The 25,756-nt window shown below is 40.9% G+C and overlaps 1 protein-coding gene across 1 annotated transcript in view; it reads right to left on the bottom strand.

Moving 5' to 3' along the window:
- The window catches only part of LOC138945550 (transmembrane 9 superfamily member 2-like), a 95,398-nt gene extending 69,972 nt beyond the window's left edge, over positions 1-25,426 (bottom strand). The window contains exons 1-7 of the mRNA XM_070316998.1: positions 25,203-25,426; positions 16,781-16,848; positions 9,839-9,938; positions 8,462-8,589; positions 6,374-6,503; positions 1,979-2,127; positions 258-384 (exon numbers count right to left, since the gene is read on the bottom strand). Of these exons, the coding sequence (XP_070173099.1) occupies positions 258-384; positions 1,979-2,127; positions 6,374-6,503; positions 8,462-8,589; positions 9,839-9,938; positions 16,781-16,848; positions 25,203-25,319 (819 nt within the window). The 5' untranslated portion in view covers positions 25,320-25,426. The remainder of the gene's footprint in view (positions 1-257; positions 385-1,978; positions 2,128-6,373; positions 6,504-8,461; positions 8,590-9,838; positions 9,939-16,780; positions 16,849-25,202) is intronic.
- Between the last annotated feature and the right edge of the window lie 330 nt (positions 25,427-25,756).

Raw genomic sequence — 25,756 nt, forward strand, 5'->3', positions numbered from 1 at the left:
TAAGACGGGTAGCCTTTTCAGACCTTAGCATCTCAGACAGTGTCAATGCTATATATGTGATTCGGAGTAAGCATATGTAATCTAATTATAAATTATAACACATTGCAGTATAAAACATTATAAAAGCCTCACACACACCACGCGAATCAAAATTAAAACTTAAAATAACACAGATAAATGTCATGTGTATAGTATGAACAAAGCCTTCTAATCAGCAATACAAAGGGGTTGCGGGCAAGTGAAAAAATAGCACCCACCCTCCAGATCACAGAGTAAGTGTACTCGATCTCCAAGGTACCGGTGAGAGTGGTGCCCTTCAGACCCAGCACAGGAGATGCCCCGGAACACCTGTTTTGTACATCATGACTCTTCTTGTGATCGACACTGCAATTGCAATCAGTGCTGGTTATTACAACAACAACACTGGACGACACTGGCCATAGCAACGACAACACTGTGGTTGATACTGGCCATAGCAACAACAACACTGTGGTTGACACTGGCCACAGCAACAACAACACTGCTTGATACTGGTCATAGCAACAATAACACTGTGGTTGACACTGGCCACAGCAACAACAACACTGTGCTTGATACTGGCCATAGCAACAACAACACTGTGCTTGACACTGGCCACAGCAACAACAACACTGTGCTTGACACTGGCCATAGCAACAACAACACTGTGGTTGACACTGGCTATAGCAACAACAACACTGTGCTTGACACTGGCCATAGCAACAACAACACTGTGCTTGACACTGGCCATAGCAACAACAACACCGTGCTTGACACTGGCCATAGCAACAACAACACTGTGCTTGACATTGGCCATAGCAACAACAACACTGTGCTTGACACTGGCCATAGCAACAACAACACTGTGCTTGACACTGGCCATAGCAACAACAACACTGTGCTTGACACTGGCCATAGCAACAACAACACTGTGCTTGACACTGGCCATAGCAACAACAACACTGGATAACACTGGCCATAGCAACAACAACAACACTGTGGTTGACACTGGCCATAGCAACAACAACACTGTGGTTGACACTGGCCATAGCAACGACAACACTGTGCTTGACACTGGCCATTGAAACAACAACACTGTGCTTGACACTGGCCATAGCAACAACAACACTGTACTTGACACTGGCCATTGCAACACCAGGGGTGGGACTCTCTTGTGATGAAAAAAGAGGAAATCCCTTTTATCTAGCGGGGTTGGAAAAAATTGTAAATGGTACATTAGAATCTGTACAACCTGGTGCATTCTGAGACTAAAATTCAACTCGTTTGGATTAGGTAAAAAACGACATTCTCCTAAATCCCCTCCCCCACCGCCCCCCCCTCTCTCCCCCCCTCCCTCCCCCCCCCATAAAAAAAATTCACACAACAATGGTAACATTGTAATGGTGCATACTTACGCAATGAACCATGTATCCATAATCCACTACTGGCAATAGTATGATTCAATGCATTGAAGCTAAAAATGATCAATAGTTATCAGGAGTTTTCAGTCAGCACAATTTAACTCTCTCAAGCCTCCAATGTTCTGTTCCATCTTTACTTCTCTCCATATCATTCAGTCAACAAGTTATAGATACTGTGATGAAATGGGACGCGGAAAAATTACTCCAGCGGAATTCGTAAGTTGTGTCATTTCCGCGGATTCGCGGAAAACCGCGGATTCGCGGAAAAGTCCCACCCCTGAACAACAACACTGTGCTTGACACTGGCCATAGCAACAACAACACTGTGGTTGACACTGGCCATTGCAACAATACTTCTGCGGTCAACACTAATCACAACAGTACAACAAGAAACAGAACTCCATTGCACATTTGGAGAAAATTAAAACATTTGGTCACAAAACTTGACTGCATTTCTCCAAGAATCTTAAAATTAACAACCAGAGCAATCCATATCATCCACAAGACCTCGCGTCCAGAATATGTGAAAGATTACCAACCTGCGTGGGACAACCTTGGCAGCAACGATACGACCGCTGGGCCCCTCGCCAGCTGGGGGACCCCAGTCTGCGGCCGACCCAGGGTGGTAGTCGATGACCAGGTCGACGTGGTTGAACAGGTAGTAGGTGTCCGGCGATTTAAACAGGTTCTGTCAACACAAAACACTGCCATCAGTGTACTGGGGAACCCCCCTTTTAAGACCCCCCAATTTAAGACTCCCTCCTTTATAAGACCTTGTTTTCTCAGACTTTCTGTTCATAACCTCTGTAACATTACCCCCAATTTAAGACTCCCTCCTTTATAAGACCTTGTTTTCTCAGACTTTCTGTTCATAACCTCTGTAACATTACCCCCAATTTAAGACTCCCTCCTTTATAAGACCTTGTTTTCTCAGACTTTCTGTTCATAACCTCTGTAACATTACCCCCATTTTAAGACTCCCTCCTTTTTAAGACCCAATTCTGGCCGATTTGTTGAGGTCTTAAAATGGGGGTTCCACTGTACTACACAAGTTATCCTTTTGCATGAAATCAGAAACCATTACAGCGGTCCCTTGGGATGAGTCAAAAGTGAACCCACACCGCAGGTGGCCTTGAAGATGTCCTTTATAAGGAGGTGTAGATGTCCTTTACAAGGAGGTGTCCTCTCATCTGAGGGTCCTCATATCCCAGGTACCACTGCATGTTTCTTTTTACATGATATAGGAAACCAGTATGAACCATATCAGTAGTTATTGTTCATGTGAGATATTTCCATATGCAGGACATTTTGCATCTGAAACGAGTCACCTCCCCTCTTCTTTCTAACAGAAACTGTGTCATGATGACCCAGTATGTATATTTGTGTGTACCCCAGTACTATCAGTTATACCTCCATTTTGGTGCCAATTTTGACTGACAAAAACACAATGATAAAGCTATTGGAATGAACCTTTTCCTTTTGCACATTGTTTAAATTTGCACAGCTTTAGAGCAAATAATGGGGTGTTATTTTTGACGACACGTTCAAGATAAGATTTCATATAGTCCTGTGAGGTTACCCCCATGGAAATTCGGGCTGCTTTCTGACTGGGGAACCTGAGCAGCCATACAGCAAGGCGATAACCAAGATATATATCCTTCAATAGTCCTATAAACCAATCTCCTCTTCATCCCTTTTTAGTTATATGTGACACTGACTAGCATTGCCACATCGCCCAGCGTCAACTGAGGACACAGTGAAAAGGCACTTTTTTTTCACTTTGAGTGAAAAAAAATTGGCATAATTGATGTTTGTGAGTCACAAATTATGTATCAAATGAAAAAGGAATGAATAAAGAAATGATTCAAAAACAAAGTTTACTGTATGAAATTAATACAAGATGTGTTTTGGAATATTTTGAGTGTGAAAGTGCGTGTTCGTCTTCACTGCCTCTCGCGGCCATTTTCGCGTCACTCTTTGCAGACGACCAGTTCATTTCAAACTGCTGGGAGTACCGTAATTTTCATTGGAGGGCTGTGATATTTTGCAACCAATCAGAGAAAGCTTTACATCTTTCCCATACAGAAAACCGCGACCCACCGGAAGCTACATCTCCGTCAGCATGACGGTGAATATTACTCGTGTGAGTTTCACTAAAATTTGGTCTGAAAACTTCCATCGGCATGCACGGTTCAAATGCAGTTTATAAAACATTAACTTCTGTTTCATTTAAGCCAAAAATCAAAAGAATCGAGCGAGAAATGACTTATTCCCAACGATTATGCTGCGCAAAACTGGACCCGAAAAATGCGAAACTCGGCCGATCAAAAGCCTGAAGAGGTTGCGATCTCGGCTCGCTCAAAGCAAAGTGATTTCGAACTAAAATGTTCATATCTCGCGAACTACTGCACCGATTTAAATAAAACAAATTGCTATGTGCTCAGAATTTTGATCTCTTTAAAATGGTGTGTTTCTTGTCATTCAACCATTAATTTCAAAATTTCATGTTATTGCCACAGCTATCAGTCTATGTCCCATGTATTTCTACTTCTAGCTTTGTCCTCAAAAGACGCCCAACATTTCTTAACTAAAATGACCATATCTCGAGAACTACTGCACCGATTTAAATAAAACAAATTGCTATGTGCTCAGAATTTTGATCTTTTTAAAATGGTGTGTTTCTTGTCATTCAACCATTAATTATATCAAAATTTCATGTGTCATTGCTACACTGACACATGGACAGAGTGGCAGTGACTTCCCAAGTCATTTTCCTCTGCTGACATGAATAAGTCACTAAGAAAAACTTCATTCTCCAAGTTCTTCGATATTTCCTCCGGAAACATACACAAGAACAGACAGAACTGTGACGTGATGCCAATGCTCACAATGTTAAGTCTTCTTAAACTTGGTTTGTTTCATGGTACATAACCCCCCCCCCCCCCCCCCCCAATTTAAAACTTCGACCTTTTTAAGACCTTGATTTTTGAGAAGTTCTGTTCGTAACCTCTGCAAATTTACTTCCATTTTAAGACTACCGTCTTTATAAGACCTGATTTTCTCAGATTTCTTGAGGTCTTAAAAGGGGGGTTCCACTGTATCTCATTCACAAAGCTTAAATATAAAATTTCAAAAATAAATTTTCATTTAATTAATATACTTACCAACTCACATAGATAGATAGCAATAACTTCGTTTGGTTGCTAAGACATTGAAGCACTCTTACATGGTTACATGGGGAGATAACTCTAAACAAAAACACCCACCCGCCATATAAGGCATGGGTCGCGGTAGTTATCTCCCCTACCGGCGCCCGCGCATGCCGTATACCGGTAATACTCATTCCGTTCTGAAACCCATATCCCTTTAAATAAATTGCGGGGAAGGCTGGGAGGGAATTCAATATGTGAGTTGGTAAGTATATTAATTAAATGAAAATTTATTTTTGAAATTTTATATTAAATTACATATTCTTACTCAACTCACATAGATAGCAGATTGCTAATTTAGGTGGTGGGTAAACAACGTACTCAGTCACAGTTAGCATCGTGAAAGCATCTGTCCCGCTGCCACCATAGCTGGCAGGCCAAATGTTCAATCCATACGAGAACTTGCAATATCCCGCAAGTAAAAGTTCATGAACACATCCTCAGATGCCCAGTAGGCTGAGTCCATGACTTCTTGAAGTCTTCTGGATCGTAAAACCGCTGAAGACGATGCCCAGGCTCTAAGCTCGTGAGCTGACCGGAGAGGAAGGACTGACTGCCCCCCCCCTTCTCTTTGCCACCAAATGTAAGCCTGTCTTACTAGGGTGGAGACCCATCTCGCCAAGGTTGACTTAATTATGTCCTTCTCCCTCTTCGTATTGACTGATAGGAAAAGAAGCTTTTGACTGGAGGATCTGATCGGATTTGAACGAGACAGGTATGCTCTCAGTACTCTCACAGGACAGTTTGCAATATCCGGGTCTGAAGGAGCGAGAATGGAGCTCAAAGGCTTGATCTGGATTAATGGCGAGGGTTTATCTGGTTTTTGGTTTTTTGCTAAGAACTTCGCGCAAAACCTGAGTATAACAGAACCGTCTTTTTCAAAAGAAATATCGCGAGGTGAGCCTGACAAGGCGTGAATTTCGCTACCCCGTCTACCTGACGCCAACATGACGAGAAAAACTGCCTTCCGCGTAAGATTCGCCAGACTGGCAGAGCATAAGGGCTCAAAGTCTTGAGTTCTTAAAAACTCCAGCACTAAGGACAGATCCCATGCTGGAATAGCGGATCTCGTTTTGTCAAAACGAAGGGAAGCTCCCTTTAATACGCTAGTAATGAAACCTTCGCGTGATATAGAATGTCCTAGCTGTTTCAAGGTAACTGAAATAGCTGACCTACAGACTTTCAAAGAAGCCGGCGCGGCGCCCTGAGTAGCTAGCCAAGACAAATGATTTGCTACCTGAATAGATCGGGGTGATGTAGGTTTCACTCCGTTAGCCTTGCACCATTTAAGCCACGCCAACCAGTGAGAGGTATAAACTGACGACGTAGAACCTCTATGAGACGCCTGAATCAAATCGATAGTAGCGTCTGACGCACCTGATCTTTTCAATGATTCCCGCACAGAATCCAACCGTGCAGGGCAAGCCACTGCGGATTCTCGTGGGGAATGCCCGATCGAGGCTGTACCAAGTCGCCTCTTTTGAGATCTAGAGGAAGAGGTGGGCCGTTTGACAGTCGCAGAAGGTCCGGGTACCAAGGCTGTCCCGGCCAGTTTGGTGCCACGAGAATCAGAGATGGTCTTTCCATGTCTGCCTTTCGCAGGACCCTCCCTAGGAGGGGAATGGGAGGAAAAGCGTAGGCGATCAGCCCGCTCCAAGAGATTTTCAAAACATTGAGTCAAAACTTGACTAAATGTAAAAAGAAGACAGCAGAAGGGAGACTGACGTTGGTCACACAGAAGTCTTTGGGTTTGCCGGCCTTGTTGACGTAACAGCCGACGGGAAAGCCGGTGGAGCAGTACTGTTGACTGTTGTCCACCTGGTAGCACCACGTCACAGGCATGTTGTCCACTATCCTGCAATCACAAAACATTAGTGTCATTAAATAATAGAATAATAATAATAATACAACATTTATATAGCGCTTCCCACAGGTTGAAGCTCTTTACCAAACAGCACAACATAGTAGTTATAGTACAGTGTCAGGGAAAACATCCTTTTCAGTCTCTCTCCCCTTGTTTTCACAGATTTTCTGTTGATAGCCTCTGAAAATAGACCTCTGTCTTAACTTCTGATGTCCCTCTTTTGAGACCTGATTGTCTAAGATTTGTTGTTTTAACAGGGGGATACTACTGTAATACAATAAAATGCACTCGCAAAAACAAAACAACACCATCTGGTTTTGTCTAGAGACATGCACAGTCATGAATTTTTTGGACACAAGCAAACAATCCTATGACGAGTTTAAAACCTTTCCCAGATCATTGCATAACACTTCCATTAAAGCTGACTCTCATATATGTGACCCTCCACCACAAAATGAGTCGCATGTCACCGCGCGCGGTTCTGCGCTAGGCTTAATATAAGTCTGGGGAGAGTCTTGTTACTGTGTGAGGGTCACCTTACCGTATTTGACGGATTACAAGACGCACCGTTTTATAAGCCGCACCCCCGAATTTTAACAAAAAAATTGGGACGAGCCACGTATAGGTCGCGTCACTATATTAGCCGCCGTCGAAAAAAAATATAATCAGATCGTGTCAATCAATCAAAACAACCAGGCAAACGAAAGTATGGTATTTGGCGAAATCGGCTCCGAGAATAAACAAGTGAAACAAAGAAGAAAAGTGAAAAAGTTTGAAAAAAAATATCACACACACAATTTGTAACCAACACACACATGTAGTCTCGCCCAGAATAAGCTTTTTTGGGATGATTTACGACTTTTGCGCACATTTCGAGCAGACGAAAACACAACATGGCGGCTCTCGCTCCTCAAACTATCGCGAGACACAAAAAAACGAAATCTCGTGCGCGCGAGATCCTGATACATCCGGTGTTTCTCTGTACGCTATCTTGTCACGACGACTTGTTGACAAACGAAGATTCGCGAAAGAAAGAGAAAAGCGCCGAGTCTTGAGTAGAGAGCTAATAAAGTACCGGTAATCGCTAATCGAGCGAAATGAAAATCCGCGGCGACTTCCATTAGGTGAATGCTATTCAAGTTTAGGTAACGTTTTAGCCGCATCTTTTTATAAGCCGCAATGCGATTTTTTTTAAAAAAAAAGTCGCGGCTTGTAGTCCGTCAAATACGGTAGTCACAGTCTTATAACTCAAACAGTTTTCGCTCTTTTCTAAAACGGTTTTCACCACTGGATAGAGCATAAAAAACTCTTTGGGAAAATGTAAAAAATATGAAAATCATGCAAAGGTGACATGCGACTCACTCCGTGGTGGAGGGTCACATATTTGGTTGCTGTCTCAGTGACCAGCTTCCAGCTTCACTGTTTGTCTGCCTGGTTATTCATTCGTTTATCTTTTTATTCTGTAAGTTGCTTATGCCACTTTGCTTTTCTTTCCCTACTCAAATAGGCTTAGAAAGCAGGCAAATTAAAATATAAAATAAATATGATCACTGTCTGGCAAAGGGAAAGAAAAGAGGAACGTGTTTTTGAAATATGCCTTTTGCCTGGGTCACAAAACAGAACAAGAAAAAAAACACATAAGCAACATAGAAACTTGTGTGCATCATACACAAAAACCAAACATGCAACGACTGCATGCTACATGTCCATCAAAGAGTATACCATTCACAGAGAGAGATCAAGAGAGAGAGAGAGAGAGAGAGAGAGAGAGAGAGAGAGAGAGAGAGAGAGAGAGAGAGAGAGAGAGAGAGAGAGAGAGAGAGAGAGAGAGAGAGAGAGAGAGAGAGAGAGAGAGAGAGAGAGAGAGAGAGAGAGAAAGAGAGAGAGAAAGAGAGAGAGAGAGATGTGGGGGTGGGCAGAGGCAAAGAGGTTTATAAAAAGAAACTCACCAATGATGCTGGTAATTCAGGCTGATGCCTTTCTTGAGGAAGTTGAGCTTCTTGGCATCATCACCGCTGCCTTCCTTGTAGGTTTTCTTGCAGACTGACTGGCAAGTTCGATTATCGTTGAACGTGAGCTGCCAACAAACGACCCAGAATGTAAACCAATACCAATAGACGAATCCCGAAAATAACTCCAATCTTGAATCGTGTCTCCACGTGTTTCTGGCAGACCCCTCGCTAGTGATTGGTCCCTTTATTGTTTGTCTGCCGTTTTGCAAGAAAAGGTAACTGGATCTTCCACAACCCATACAAAGCCGACAGAGTTATTTCCAAAAATCGCCTATTACAGTGGAACCCCCCTTTTAAGACCCCCCAATTTAAGACTCCCTCCTTTTTAAGACCTTGTTTCCTCAAATTTTCTCTTCATAACCTCAGTAAAATGACCTCCATTTTAAGACTCCCTCCTTTATAAGACCTGATTTTCTCAGATTTTGTGAGGTCTTAAAAGAAGGGTTCCACTGTACCATCAACACAACTTTCAATCAACATGTTTACGGCTCCACTGACATTTGTGTAATAAATCCAATACAATGTAGCAGATGGTGCTACTTGCAGTGAGTGATATAAACAAATTACAATTTTTTTCTCTACACCTTCTACCTTAACCTTTAATCATACAGGTATTCTCTCTGTCAAACTTCATCAGAAATAATAATTAACATCTTATCTATCTGCAAGCCACACATTTTTTCTTGCTAAAGGCTACACGCTCCTGCAAAAGGAACACTACTAGAATCAACTCAAATCATGTGTTGCAATTTGATGTCCATATGCTCTATTTCAAATAACAGTTTCAACCTTTTCACCCCAGACGGATCACCTTAGTACAGCTTTAGTAATAAGGAAAATTTACTGCACATTGCAACAGCTCACTAAAACAAAATACTGTTAATAAAAAAGAATTGTGTTAAACTCGTGGAAAGAAAGCTTTTAATAACACTACACTTATAACTGTGCTCTTATAAAATGTTTCAAAGAGTTTAGCAGCAACTTTTGACCTTTCTACCTCTTCTGATAGTAAAAGGTATTCACACCTTATTCAGTGCAGAATGAGAAAGATTCTTGGTTTATCATCACACTTCTACTCATTCCAAACACATATTCACTGTGCACATATTTATAAACAATATCAAGCACATGTACGCTTACCGGTAACAGTCAGTCCTACTGGTCGAAATAGAACAGTGATTTCCAGGCAACAGTTATATTACTAATCAATACTTGATTGTAATATGAATGTGACTCCCTGTTTAATTAGACTCTGGCTACTAATCGGAGAGCAATCATAAATTTAACAGCCAACAAGTATGACTAAAAACTTACTTTATACTCGGAGGGTCGAATACGCTCCCCAAAAACCACTTGTCCCAGGTTTTCAGTTGGTGATCCACCATACTCATCGGTCTTTCGGCAAAAGTCGAAACTGCACAGCAGATAAAGATTGACATCATTACTATGTGACAGGGGAGGCTACCACTCCTTTCACGGCGGACTCTGCACCCGAGTTGTTGGCCTTTAAAAGTCAACACCAGTGGATTAAAACAGCCAGAGCGTACAGAAAATGCGACCAGCTTGACTGAGCGCTGAGTTTGGAATGATACAAATGGCGGCATATGCGCACGCATACGGAAGTCAGACTCTGTATTAGTCTGGCCTTATGGGTATTGGTCACTCTTTTTTAGAGTGGTCTCCCTTGTTACCAAGGGGACGCATACAGCGTTACCAGCACTGAACCAGGGTTAATTGCTATTATGTGAGTTGGGTAAGATATGTAATTTAATGGCACGTTAAAGATCTTGGTCATTCTACCATAAGTGCAGATGGCTGATACCACCTAAACACGCATACATCAAAAGCCGTGAGGGCGTAAAAACTCGAATCGTATAAACCAATTCATGTCCAATATAGGCAATTAAGACCTGACGAACAATAAGCCCCTTAAAAAAAAAAAAAAAAAAAAAAGTGTGTGTGTGTGTGTGTGTTTGCGTTGCGGTGAACCGTGGTGAATAAATACTCTGTTTCGCGATACGAATTACGAAAATAAACACTTTTTTGTTCGGCTCTACTTCTTCACTGCTTTCACTTCCGCCACACAAAAGCAGCGCTTTTCCGTGCACAGCGCTTTTCTGCACAGGTAGTACATCTAAGTATTGCAATTCATGTACAAAATCCCTCCCATCTTCAAAATATTGCCACTAATATATACTACCCCTCCCATCGTAAATATTCCGCATCAAATTTGGTGGGCATATTCAGGTGGACCCCGGGCACAAACTGGTGGATGAAAATTTTCAACACGTGCTCTAAGCCGGCGAACCGCCACGCTGCATACTCTGTCTCGCGATTCACCCGGCGAAGCTGGGTAATCCTCTAGTGTTGATATAATTTAGAAATGTGTTGAATATGGGCTATGTAATTGTACGTTTTATTGTGCCTTCCTGTTGTTGTTTTTTACATTTAGTCAAGTTTTGACTAAATGTTTTAACATAGAGGGAGAATCGAAACAAGGGTCGTGGTGTATGTGTGTGTGTGCGTGCGTGCGTGTGTGTAGAGCGATTCAGACCAAACTACTGGACCGATCTTTATGAAATTTTCCATGAGAGTTCCTGGGATTGATATCCCCGAACGTTTTTTTCGTTTTTTTGATAAATGTCTTTGATGACGTCATATCCGGCTTTTTGTAAAAGTTGAGGCGGCACTGTCACACCCTCATTTTTCGATCAAATTGATAGAAAGTTTGGCCAAGCAATCTTCGACGAAGGCCGGACTTTGGTATTGCATTTCAGCATGGTGGCTTAAAAATTAATTAATGACTTTGGTCATTAAAAATCTGAAAATTGTAAAAAAAAAACCATTTTTTATAAAACGATCCAAATTTACGTTCATCTTATTCTTCATCATTTTCTGATTCCAAAAACATATAAATATGTTATATTTGGATTAAAAACAAGCTCTGAAAATTAAAAAAATTAAAAATTATGATCAAAATTAAATTTTCAAAATCAATTTAAAAACACTTTCATCTTATTCCTTGTCGGTTCCTGATTCCAAAAACATATAGATATGATATGTTTGGATTAAAAACACGCTCAGAAAGTTAAAACGAAGAGAGGTACAGTATAGCGTGCTATGAAGCACAGCGCAACCGCTACCGCGCCAAACAGGCTCGTCACTTTCACTGCCTTTTGCACTAGCGACGGACTACGTTCAATTTCATTCTGTGAGTTCCACAGCTTGACTAGATGTAGTAATTTCGCCTTACACGACTTGTTCTTTCTTATTTTTGAAGATGCACATATCATAGTCTTGTATGTCTGATGTTATTTGATGTTAATGTCTGATGTTGTTGTTATGTCATATATATATTATATATCATATGTACCAAAAAGAAATACAACCATGTTGAAAAAAAAGTTGAAAAAATTGCACTTACATGTTGATTATCATCCCTTCAAAAGAACACAATTGTACTGGTGTGTATGCAAAAACTATGCAAGCCCATTAAAACAAATAATGAACAAACCCATCGGCAACAAAAACGGAACTAAACATAGTCGGGCTGAGGGGCCAGTGGGAGACTTTGAACAAAACAAAACAAAACCAAAGCCACTTTTAGTGATCTAGAAGAAAGGTTTTTTTGGACGATTAGAAAATGTACTTCAGTTGAACCTGCCTTGGCATCCGTAAAACCAGACCAGCTAACTTTTCCATGCACAGTCATAATTGGGAGAAGGAAAAAAAAATAAACAGTAACAGCTAGGAGGAAACATTTCTCATTTAATATTGATAATAAATCATGCTTGCAGTTTTGTAGTGCTCTCCAAAATACTTGATACTCATAGTCATAGCATACACAAGATGATTTTGGTTGATGGCACCTTTCTTTTAATTTCATAACCTTATCAATATCATGAGGCCATCTCTACACACTGACAGGACAGACTTTTTGCAAGGGTCATTTTAGCTGTACAACCAGTACTGACTTGAGCCTAATCTTTGATATCAGAGAGACCATAAAAAGAAACAGGTCTTGACAAGCTATTCTTTCCGCAAGAGTGGCATTTGTGAATACATGTAACAAGCACTCCGAACAAGGACACACATTTAAGCAAGAGGTAAACGCCTTTTCACCACACAGACTTCACCACACAGACGTAGTGGAACCCTCCTTTCAAAACCCCCTCTATTTTAAGACCCTCTTTTCTAAGACCTCCTGTTCATAACCTTTGTAAATTGAACCCCATTTTAAGACTCCCTCCTTTGTAAGACCCAATTTTCTCCGATTTATTGAGGTTTTAAATGGGGGTTCCTTGGTACATATTCTTATTCAGCAAAATAGACAAGGGAACCATTTTTGCATAGGGTTGCTCCAATACAGTGGATTTTTACACCCCCCCTCTCTTCCAACCCCATCTTCAATGTTTTAACTTTTAAGATTCAGGTAGATCTCCCGTTATTTGTAAGACTAAGAATCCCTAGTTCAAAATTGACCTCCATTTTAAGAATGTATGTTCCGAGATCTTTTAAGGTCTGAACAAAGGGTTCACATTCAGCTCAGTATTGGCGTTAACCAGTAATTACCGGTTGAAATGAGAAAATACCGGACAATAATTGGCTGCCGGTATAACCTACCGGTTGATTTTGAGAACTACCGTTTTTTCCCGCTGGTAAAACAACAAAACCAGTACTCTGAGTTGGACTCTTACTGGTTCCGATGACCAGCCTACCGTTTATTTTCTGGATAGTTTGCACCACAAAAGTTTGAGTACCTGTTTGAACAAATATTAGTGACTAGATGAATACCCGCTTCGCCGGGTACGGCTTCGCCGGGAAGAAGTCAAGCCGAATACCCGGCAAGCCGGGTGTACGCCGGCTTTGCCGGCGCACCGCACGAAGGGAGATAAACGCGCAAAACACTGGAGAAGAGTAAAAATAGTATAACGGGAATATGGATTGAGCGTTGTCGACAGTGACCTTCTCAAAATAGAAACGGGAATATGGATTGACGCCACACAAAGGAAGGGAGATAAACGCTGAAAACACTGGAGAAGATAAGGAAGAGTTACTGGGAATGGATCCCGTAAAAAACCAAAATTGGTTCAGCGCTGCGCGCTGAGAGCACGTGTTGAAATATCTCATCGAGCATGTTGTGTCCGGGGTCTACCAGAATATATGCCCACCAAATTTGAAACGGATCCATCGAGAACCTTGGGCGTGCATCACGGACACACACACACAGACAGACACAAGTCGTATATGACGCTGTGCCAAAACGTGCTTTGACGGTCACCCCCTGAGTTTGATTACATTTTTTTTTATCTGTTCGCATCTTTCATGGCAAACCAATGTTTTTTAATGACAAACATAACCCATAGAGATAATAATCATAACCGTGCTAGATATGGTCATTTCTGTTTGAAAATAAAAAAAGAAAGAAACGAGATGCGTGGGTTGAAACGAGTGAGTGTGAATGGGACACTTCAAGGGAACTCAGGATTTTGCTTGTTTGCTTGTTTACCATCAACTTACCTATAACTTACTGTGTGTGTTTGTAGATGAAGTATAAGTCTTCAAATCTGTCCCACAATAAATAAAAATTTCAAACTATTTCTTAAAAAAAAAAAAAAAGGATTGAAAAGGAACGGTTTCGGTCGTTACACATAATGTCAAATGTGCCTGTGAACGAAAAGTTCGTCTGCTACTCCACTGTGAGCCGTCGTCAACATTCACGTTAATGGCGACTACAAATTGCACTCTTTGAACGTAATTTACCACACAAAAAGCATTAGACTGTGTGCTAGACAGTCTTTCAGCTCTGAAAAGGTCAGTACTTTTTTTTGTCAAACGGTAACGTACGAAAATATCCAGATTCGAAAAAAGGTATTCTACATTTTCGCGGTAGAAAGATTATTTCGGGAAGCCATCTTTACCCAGAATGCACTCTGTGTTTGATTTCCCAAGATGGCGGCAAAGAAGAGAGAAGGTGAGTGTTCATAATTTTTTGTCAGGCACATCGTACTGGTAACGTTCGCAATAATGTAACGACTGAATTGCAAGTTTTTAGTGTTTTTAAAGCTTTTTAATGCACACTACAACGGCAAAAACGGACTGAAGCGGCAACACCATGTGTTTGCGTCCACACGTGTCTATGTACCGGGCATGAGTGACCTCGGCTTTCAGTCGTTACGTGGACACAGCACAAACTGTGTCCATTCAGTTCTACATCTACCAAGTGTAACATCTGACATGCTCAACAGCCTGCAGACTATATTTACAAACTGTTTGTCACTTTGTTTCTGGTTTTAGATGTGGTACACAATGTATTAAATAAGATTATTTTTGTTCTGACAAGATTTCTGTGTTTGTTGCATTTTTAATGAAATGTGTGTGTACTGCTTGCTGTCGGACGTTACACAGGACACAGTGAGCAGATGAATTTATGGGACAATAAAATTGAATTTTGGTTTGGATTTGATGTGAATGTCAATTTCAGCATCTAAGTCAATGATAAAGATTAGATTCAGAAATATCTGGCAAGTAATTATCATACTGTGGCTAGTTGTACTGTGTCCAGTGTAACATCCAACATCAGTCAGGTGCCCGTCTTTATTGATCAATATCTAAACAAGAAGGGCAAAGCCCATACGACTCACATGCTTTACACATTTTTCCTACCAAAATACATGTGACCTTGACCCAAGGTCAAGGTCATCCAAGGTCATGCAACACAAAGCTGTTAATTCAAGACATAGGAAGTACAATGGTGCTTATTGGCTCTTTCTACCATGAGATATGGTCACTTTTAGTGGTTCACTACCTTATTTTGGTCACATTTTATAAGGGTCAAAGTGACCTTGACCTTGATCATATGTGACCAAATGTGTCTCATGATGAAAGCATAACATGTGCCCCACATAATTTTTAAGTTTGAAACAGTTATCTTCCATAGTTCAGGGTCAAGGTCACTTCAAAATATGTATACAATCCAACTTTGAAGAGCTCCTGTGACCTTGACCTTGAAGCAAGGTAAACCAAACTGGTATCAAAAGATGGGGCTTACTTTGCCCTATATATCATATATAGGTGAGGTATTCAATCTCAAAAACTTCAGAGAAAATGGGAAAAATGTGAAAAATAGCTGTTTTTTAGGCAACATTTATGGCCCCTGCGACCTTGACCTTGAAGCAAGGTCAAGATGCTATGTATGTTTTTTGGGGCCTTGTCATCATACACCATCTTGCCAAATTTGGTACTGATGGACTGAATAGTGTCCAAGAAATATCCAACGTTAAAGTTTTCCGGACGGACGTCCGGACGGACGGACGGACGTCCGGACGGACGGACGGACGGACGACTCGGGTGAGTACATAGACTCACTTTTGCTTCGCATGTGAGTCAAAAACGCTGCTTTCATTTATCTTTTTAAAACTTGAAACACATTCAGGAAACCTCAGTCTTTAATGCTGCAACATCCAACAACAAATATAAACAGTTTTATTTTTGCCTCAAGTGTCCCATTGTAAGGAGGCAGGTTCTGGCACAGCATCATATATAGATAGATGGCGCTAGTATTTTTCAAACCGGTACACAAACTTTTATGCTGCAAACGGTCCAGAAAAAAAACCGTAGGCTAAGTAGGTAAGAGTCCAACTCATAGTACTGGTTTTGTTGTTTTACCACCGAAAAAACCCCGGTAATTCTACAAAATCGACCGGTATGTCATACCGGCAGCCAATTTTGTTCCGATATTTTCTCCTTTCAACCGGTAAAATATCGGTAATTACCGGTTAAGGCCAATACTGTATTAGCGCCACCACTATCAGCTATACTCTCAAAGTGTCATTCACTGGGGAAAGTACATCCATGGTGTGCATGGTACTGTGGCTCCTTAGCAGGTGCACACTTTCAAAATGTTCTCAATTCTTGCACATTCAATTGAACAAGAGCCTCATGACAATCATAACATGAATTAGTAATCGGAGTAAACAAACATAACATTTTCCTTGAGAAATGTACAGAGCTTTTGTTCAAGGAATTTTGTTTGTCGACATCCACATCCAAACATTGCTGTCACACACAGCACTGTATACCATAAATTGCTAAAAGAATCAACTGATCAAGACTTACCTGTAACATTCATACTCATAGGGAATGATGGCAGGTAGGGATGGGAGGTGTGTGTGTGTGGGGGGGGATGTGAATTTGGGGTTGGAAGTGGTCCACTGTATGCCAAATTGCTAAACGCATCAACTGATCCAGCCTTACCTGTGGTATTCATAGGGAATGACTGTCTCAATGGAGTTCAAGCGATTGACGTACACAAGGATCTCACTCTGAAATAACAAAAGAAATGACATTAATGACAATTATCCAGGTCAAACACAGGTATTGTCCTCTGGCTAGGCTGGGAGCAACAATGTAAAAGTGTAAGATTGTATAGTTCAGGAATAGTTAAAATGAAGTGGAAAATGTTCTTCGAGTCTGACAGTGACACAACTAATCTTAACCTACATGCCAGCCATGTTTTTAAAAACATAAGTGCATTTTCTGATCAAGAGATTGTCTTTATAATATATTTTGATAGTTAGAAATAGTACTGAGTCTGATATATATTGATAGCCGCCGGTCCATACTAATAATAATGTCAACAACACATATTTGGTTCCTAATGTCTTTAAATTTCAGATACCCTGCTGTACTCAAGATTACCTTTGTCATAATCTTTCAAGACTACACAATTATTGAATTAAAGTATACATACAATACATTATGCATGCACAAGCTATGAATAACTGAATTATTGAGGTCTAACGAATGACGTCTCACAACGTGCGTGGTCGTCCTTGGCGGTCAAGAAAGCCGCCGTGATCATCTAGACCGCCAATATTTTTTGTGCGCATCACGTGCTCCACATAAATCGGCCGGAAACGAAGCAATAGACCTTTTTCACTTAAATTTTGGCGCATGCGCTGTGAAGTTTATTGTCAGATCTACCGGAACTAGGGGGCAAAAGGAAAAATCGACAACGAGGCTTGGTGCAAAGTAAAGTGCGGAGACGACAAGACAAACTGTTGTGTTTACAACTGCAAGTGCAACAGTGGAATGAAGAAAGAGAAATACGGTGGACAGAATTTGTCATTGTATGGCTTTCCGATGGGTGCAAGTGCGAAGGCGCAACAGCGAAGGACGCGATGGGTGCAAGCAATCCGACGACAGGGGTGTCGTGCCATTGAAAAGTGCTCGCGTCACTTCGTGTCTGGCAATGGCATGGCTATCAACGATGCCAACTCCGTTGACTTCGTACCCACCCTTAATCTTGGATTTGAGAGAACATCAAGAACAAGTGACTCTAGCAGAAGGACAAGGTACTGGTCGGAGCTGAAAATATCATCGGATCTGGAAGAGACTCAGAGCCAAGTAAGTTTGTTTGTTTTTATCAATTTATGATCTGCTGAATTTATGATCTGCTGACTTCAAATTGTCTTCCTACATCAGTGTGTAAGAAATTTAAAATGAATCGGCAGCCCAAAAAGGATGCATAGGAAGGGTCACGAAACAGATTCAAGATTTAAAAAAACAAAACAAGATCTAGACATATGTCGATAAGCCGCGTGCATTCAATCAACCGACTCTTAAATCAAGAAGATGAAGGAGGTTACTTGATACAGATAGTGATGCAGTTTTCAGGGCATCGATGATGCCCATGCTGAATCACTTTTTTATTCTCAGAAATGTACCATTGTCATTGAATTGATTTAACAACAAAAATAGCACTAGATTTCTACAATTTTGATTTTGCATAGAACACTCCGAAATAATTTCCGGGGAGCATCTCCCGCACCCCTAAGTTTTTTTCAATTTCAGGAGTTAATCCCCTCGTGTATTTTCATGCTTAAATGCTGTGAGTGTGATGCATGTGTAATCTGATAACAAGATCATTGATGCTAATTCTATTGCTAATGTATACATTTGATTTTGTATTTACAGAAGCAGCCATTCCTTTGCCCTCCGCATCTCGTGAGAGCTTAGGACCAGGGCCAGATCATGCCTTTGCAAAGAGGGACACGACTACCTGTGAGGGTATTGTTATTGGAACACAGACTACGCTCAAGTTGGCAGAGCTGCAGATGACAATACATACAGAACAGGCCTCTGTGATTAAGCGTCTGACTGAAGATGTTTCTGGCCTGAAGAAAGACAACATGAAGCTGAGGAGAACATACGCTCTTTTTCTGTTGATTCTCTACTGAAAAACGACACTGAAGTATGGTTTTACAATTATAGTGGTCTTTCGGTATGCATGTACCTACTTCGTAAAAAAGGCAGGTCTACATTACTGGGTTGATGAGCTGCCAAAGGCCACATCACTCCAAAGAGCAAGAAGCTTATTTTGTCATGTAATGGTGTATATAATTTACTCTGGTACTGTATAGGCCCATTGCAGAAACTCAAGTTATCAACAGCATTTCTACTCGGCGCGCGCGGTATGAGAATCACGGGTCGTAACTCTCTGGAATTGGTCATCCGCCGCTATGTTGGATGCCTTGCACGATCTCTGACAGTGCTTGAGCGTTGGGTGGCGACTCGACAAAAGTGAAAATGACACGTTGTGTGGCATAGGGGGTAAAAATCAAGGGTCTGCCAAACCCGGCAAATGCAGTAGGCAGCCCAGAGATCCCTAAGTACCTCTCCCAATTGTAGTACTTTTCGGCAATATTTACAGTTTCAAATTGCTAGGATAGCTTCTTTGTGGTTTTAGAGAGGTGTTCTGGGGAAACTGAAAGGTAGCCTCGTCAGGGGACAACTATTCAAACCCATATCCTCATTATTTTGATTCTCAATTGAGAATAATCATTTATAGATGACTATTATTCATTTCCCTTTTTAGGATGTACTTGCACGTACTGGTGGTTTATTACCCAAATGTCCTCACAGTGACTGAGGCTTATATAAGGCTCGGTGATTCGTGTATTTGTTTGTTCAGCCCATTTCTTTCTTGTGTTTATTCACAAGAAGAAAAACAATAAAGATAATCATTTATGTATGATTTATGGTGGGATTTTTCCTCCATGGTGTGTACTAGGATGTATTGTACTAAATGTACTGTGGTCGTATATTAACGGGTTATATTCCCCGTATGTGTACTATGCGTACAGGTTCATTGGAGGGAGGGTGTAATAGTTGTTTGTTTGGTTTAGCAACAAGACAATTCATCCCTTTTTGGAAGATGAGGGTGGTCCGCCCGAGGTTCGGGACAATAGATTGACTATTGTCGTTTAGGCAGCTTCTTCTTCTTCTTCGTCGTTCGCTATTTAGGCAGCTTAGGGATTCTGTTTCGGTTCGCTGAGTAGTCGTGTGGCCGTTTTCGCTGTTGGTTACGGCGATCGCGCCTTTCCCTGTCTGCATACACAGTGAAATACGCAAAAAGAACAAGAGTGCAATGAAGAAAACTAACAAAGACGGCATCCAATATGGCGGCGCGAAGAGAGTATGAGCGGAGTTGTGCCCCTTAGGGGGGCTAAAGCTAGCCGATCCATTTGATAACGTCACGCCGAGTAAGAAGAATGAATTGGACCTATAGAATAAAGGGCCCATTATCAATCAAATCTCTGGTCTGGTCCGAGTTTGTTTCATAAATGATTGTATGTGAGCCTACGAACATAACGATTTCCACTTTAAATAAATGCGATCAAGATAATTAGGTAGACAACATGTCAAGAGACGTTTATTCCTTATTTCTTGTTATAATTGGAGGATATTATTATGCAATATACTGCTTTGTTTTAAAATGGCTTCAAATCGTCTCCCTTGTACTGCCACTTTAGTACACAATTTGTGCATTCACTTGAGTTATTTCTTAAAGAAAATTACCCCCAAAAATTATTCCAAACAGTCTTTGACATATCTACAGTTTAATTAAAAGAAAAACTGTATTTTATTTTAAGTGATAAATAAATATAGACAAATCTTGGGACTGTGCACAAACTGATCGGCTTGAACTCAAAAGTCGCAACCAAGAATCTTCTGCAACTTTTGAGTTCAAGTCTGTCAGCTTGTGCACGGTCCCACAATCAGTTCAATAAGAATTTTCCTTGATATAGCCTTGGAAAAAAAAGTAAGTAACAAATTTTGTACAAAATAATTTGTTCAAGGGAGACAATTGTAATCATGTTTTTTTTTTAAATCGGTGAATTGCATTATAAGTTCCTCAAAAAAATAACTGAAATAAATTGAAAAAAGTGCTAACATTATTACCTTGATCAGATCGATGTGTATGACAAGCAATTTCTATGTTTGCTGATTTAGTGGTCCGGTAATGACTTTTTCATGCACGGGGCTTCTAAATTCACTCGCTCAAACGCTCATGTCTGCACCAACATTCACACACGTCCATTTCAGCACATTCATAAGGGATGGTGACAACACGCTCTTGAACAACAAACATGGCACAAAACGAATGAACATTTCAAACATTTCGCTATTGAATCAAATCATCAGTACATGGATATCAAATGATAAATAAAACATCTCACAAAATACCTCCTTGCCATTCCGAAGTTGAAGAAGAACACAGTCCGGCATTACACACACTACACTTTCATCACTGAGAATCGCTGTTCACTACACATGTCCTCGGCTCTGATACGTTCTCCGAATAATACACGAAAGTCCTGGATGATGGTATAGTCCGTACGAAGCCGAAACATTTCTTACTATCCTCTGACACAAGTTCTCATCAGCTTCCACAATATTCTGTCTTAACTGCAGGCATTTCAAAAATTAAACCTGAACTCACACACAGAGGTAACAGCACTCCCTACCCTCCCTCGCTGTAAACAAAGTACTGATTTTACCTGTCCATATCGAAACTACATACATTTTCACTTGACAGAACAGTTAACTGTTGCTACTAACTTAATTAACTGGAATTGGAAAAAAATATCACACCTTGAAAACCCTAGTTCAGTATATCATAACTATATGCAGCCTTCAAACGGTTGGTACCGGTTGTAGAAGATCTCTTAGTCGCGCTTCCTTGCATCCGGACTTCTTGGGTCAAAATTGAGGCCTTGAAGAGTCGTCCGGGGAAACTTGTCTTGTCTTGAAGCATACCTGAAAATGAATTTTGTTTTTACTTGACAGTGACACTGAAGCAAATCTTATGCTGGGTACAGATGCTAAAACAAGTTGCGCCAGTCTGTCAAACTCACATGTATAACGATATTAAACGCAGTACATTTGACAAGGACAATGCTTAGCTGAAAACCAGCATCCACATCGAATAAGGTAAGTGGCAACCCAGCATAGCGCAGCAGCAAAAATGTCCCACAGGAAATCACGCTTCCCTGTGTTTTAAAAAAAAAAAAATCTGTTTAACTTTCTAATCTTAAAGCCCTGAAAGTCAAAAAAATTATGCACTAGCCTCTGGCTAGTGATTCTGAAAACGTACAAGCCAGAGAGCAAATTTTACGAACCAAACCAACAATTTGATTCAGCATCGTCACTCGCATTTGGCGAGTAGATGAACACTTCTACTCACCAGTTGCATGCTTCTACTCACTATGGTGAGTAAAATACTTGCCACTTTCAGGGCTGGTTTGTTTCTAACCTAAACATAATGTAGTTTTCCAGAAAATTGCTCTGCACACAAACATACACCACCGCCCTCGTCTCTTGACTAAATGTAAAATGCATAGTTTTTTTGATGATGCACTTTAATAAATATCACTGTTTCTCTTTCCCCAGTCTTGTAGCTGTTGTAGTTAACAAGCTCTATATTTTAACTTTGAGACTTATGTTCTGAAAAAAATAGATCACACTCTGATGTAAACCTTTAGGTAACGCAACCCTAATTTCCTTAATATTAATTATTATACAAACTTACTTAACAATGTGTATGTCATCGAGAGCAGCTGGTGCAGTTTTCTTGGCAGCATGCCCCTTCCACATACATTTGTAGTGTGTACAAGTTTTGTCTGCTGGCACAGTGTCGATTCCTTCAGCCGTGTAGTGTGAAGCAGCAAAAAGTGTGGCAGCGACTGTCCTTTCTGGGTAAAAACAACAACACACTATCAAATTCTTGATTTTCCATAGCCTGCTAATAACAATTAACTTTTATCTTTCCTATGAATTCCTACAGAGAGCTTGTAGGCGCATGCTGTTGATATCTATATAAAATATATACCGGCTCAGAATGGAATTTGATCTTACTGCAGTGATAACCTTCATTGACAAGAGGATTCACAAACACGTGTACACACATTAAATAAAACTCCGCACTCAGGTACCTGGTATTCTATTGAACATGCCTAGCCAACATGGCATGGTCTCCTGGAGATACTGATTGAAATTACATAAACATGCTGCTTATAACTCTGTCAAAAAAGACAGCTTTTGCATGCAGACATTTTCAGTAGAGAATAATGAATCTCTGTGTGTGCTTGTGTGCAATGCATTATATGACTGAATATGAAAACTGGTTGTGTAAGATACCAAGTAACGCAGCCATCAAGTTAATTCCACAAAACATACAAGCCCAACAAATCTTACCCAGTAACACACTGGCAGTAGGCTCCAAGTGCCTGTCCGGTCAGCGTCACTAAAGCATACACTTTGTTGCGAGTCTGCTTGATTGACGTCAGCACACTCGCTCTGAGTCTGATCACCACAGTTGCTTACTGTTGTGCCATGCAGAAAGACATTTTATGCACACAGTATGTCTATCGTTTACCCCAAGGTTTCGCATTCTTTGCGCTGGATGCGTCGTATAACTTGTCGAACGTCGACGCAATAGTATCAGTAAGACAGTTGATCCAGAGATCTGTAGATCTGTGGTCGATCACCTCTGCTTCGCTTATGCAGGGAAAGTTCGCCAAGTCTTTCGTCCATATATATGTATACCACCAATAGCCGTTTCAAACCATACCTTCGTGCATGTCCTTGACTTTTTGTTCATGATTTTGAACAAGATAATCCGTTTTCTTGCAGAATTTCTCAAAGTAATCCTCTGGCAATAGTACTTCGAGCACCGAAAGTGAAAGATGTATTTCAGGCCATGCACCTATTGCCCCCTAGTTCCGGTTATCAGAGAGAGGCTGCCGTGCCCTAAAATTTGATTGGTCGAAACGCTGGGGGCAAAGGTTATACGTGTTGCATCTGCTTTTCACATTTAGTCAAGTTTTGACTAAATTTTTTAACATAGAGGGGGAATCGAGACGAGGGTCGTGGTGTGTCAGTGTGTGTGTGTGTGCGTGCGTGTGTGTGTGTAGAGCGATTCAGACCAAACTACTGAACCGATCTTTATGAAATTTGACATGAGAGTTCCTGGGAATGATATCCCCGGACGTTTTTTTCTTTTTTTCGATAAATACTTTTGATGACGTCATATCCGGCTTTTTGTAAAAGTTGAGGCGGCACTGTCACACCCTCATTTTTCAATCAAATTGATTGAAATTTTTGTAAAGCAATCTTCGACGAAGGCCGGACTTCGGTATTGCATTTCAGCTTGGTGGCTTAAAAATTAATTAATGACTTTGGTCATTAAAAATCTGAAAATTGTAATAAATTTTATTTTTATATAAAACGATCCAAATTTACGTTCATCTTATTCTACATCATTTCCTGATTCCAAAAACATATAAATATGTTATATTCGGATTAAAAACAAGCTCTGAAAATTAAAAATATAAAAATTATGATCAAAATTAAATTTCCGAAATCGATTTAAAAACAATTTCATCTTATTCCTTGTCGGTTCCTGATTCCAAAAACATATATAGATATGATAATTTTGGATTAAAAACACGCTCACAAAGTTAAAACGAAGAGAGGTACAGAAAAGCGTGCTATGCAGCACAGCGAAACCACTATACTACCGCGCTGAACAGGCTCGTCAGTTTCACTCCGTTATGCACAAGCGGCGGACTACGGTCATTGTGAAAAAATGCAGTGCGTTCAGTTTCATTCTGTGAGTTCCACAGCTTGACTAACTGTAGTAATTTCTTGTTGTCTTTTGTGTTCTTGTTTTTCCTGATGAAGCTTCCATAAGCGAAAATTCGTACCGTCTTGTCTCGTTCTTGTATCGGTGAGTACAGTACAGTATTCCTTTGTTTTTTTAACTTTGTTCATCTTACCACAGTCACTTCGTTGTTTAGATTTGTTATACATGGAGTTGATATGATGCGTTAGTTTTAACTCTGTGTGTGTGTGTGTGTGTGTGTGTGTGTGTGTGTGTGTGTGTGTGTGTGTGTGTGTGTGTGTGACGGAGTGAGTGAGTTTGTGTTACTGTTTGTCGATTTCTTACGTGAGCCTTGAAAGGCTTCACCTCTTGTTTTAGTTTTTTTTTTATACAGCACTTCATACACCCCCAAACGTCACGTCTATAACTAAGTGGCCGGACCCACGAACAATACCTGCCGTGTGCATTCAAAATCATATTCATATCACTTGAATAGATCTGTATGTACGTGGGCCTCCCGCAGGGCACCGTCGTCTGCTCGTCTAACCGTCCTCTTCACCACTTCCACTCGCTGAACAATATCATGCGAGTTGGCAATTCGTTAAAGGCGATATTTGCATGGATTAGGATTTACAGAAAACTCGAACTTCCAACATGATAAGGCTGGCTTAATATTTGGTTTCAAGGCTTTTCTATTCTTTGACACAGCTCGACGACGGTTACACTTACCTCGCAGTTGTCTTTTGGGTTTGCGCAGTAGGTAACGGGAGCCAAGCCAGGCAAATAAAACCCTAGAACAACTTGAGAAGATGCAATCAAAGCAATGCATAGCGACAATAACGCCATGGTCACCACACTCCGCCTAGAAAAACAAAGCTGCACACAATATCCGTGTGATTCTGAACCAGAAAACAGGTGTGTTGTTCCAGAGATATGTATAGACTGGATCGCCAACTTCGCCGCGTCAAGGCCGATGCGCGTAGATTCCGAGAATGTTTACTTCCGGTTAGATTCTTCGACAGCATGGACACAGCATTCGCAGAGGTGATTGCCGTTGCAGAGGTGAGTAAAACTGACCATCGAAAGGAAAATAAGATTCATATTGGTAATACTGATGACACACTTCCGGAAAGCACTCAAGGAATGTAAACAACAGCGGCAAGCAAGTACCCTTTTCCTCCTTTCGATCCTCCTTGCTGGTGACGTGCACTGCAACCCAGGTCCCCCAAACCAGAAAATATTCCCATGTGGAGTATGTGAGAGGAAGGTTTCTTGGGGCGACC

This window comes from Littorina saxatilis, linkage group LG13 (assembly GCF_037325665.1).
Source record: "Littorina saxatilis isolate snail1 linkage group LG13, US_GU_Lsax_2.0, whole genome shotgun sequence".
In the NCBI taxonomy this organism is placed as follows: Eukaryota; Metazoa; Mollusca; class Gastropoda; order Littorinimorpha; family Littorinidae; genus Littorina; species Littorina saxatilis.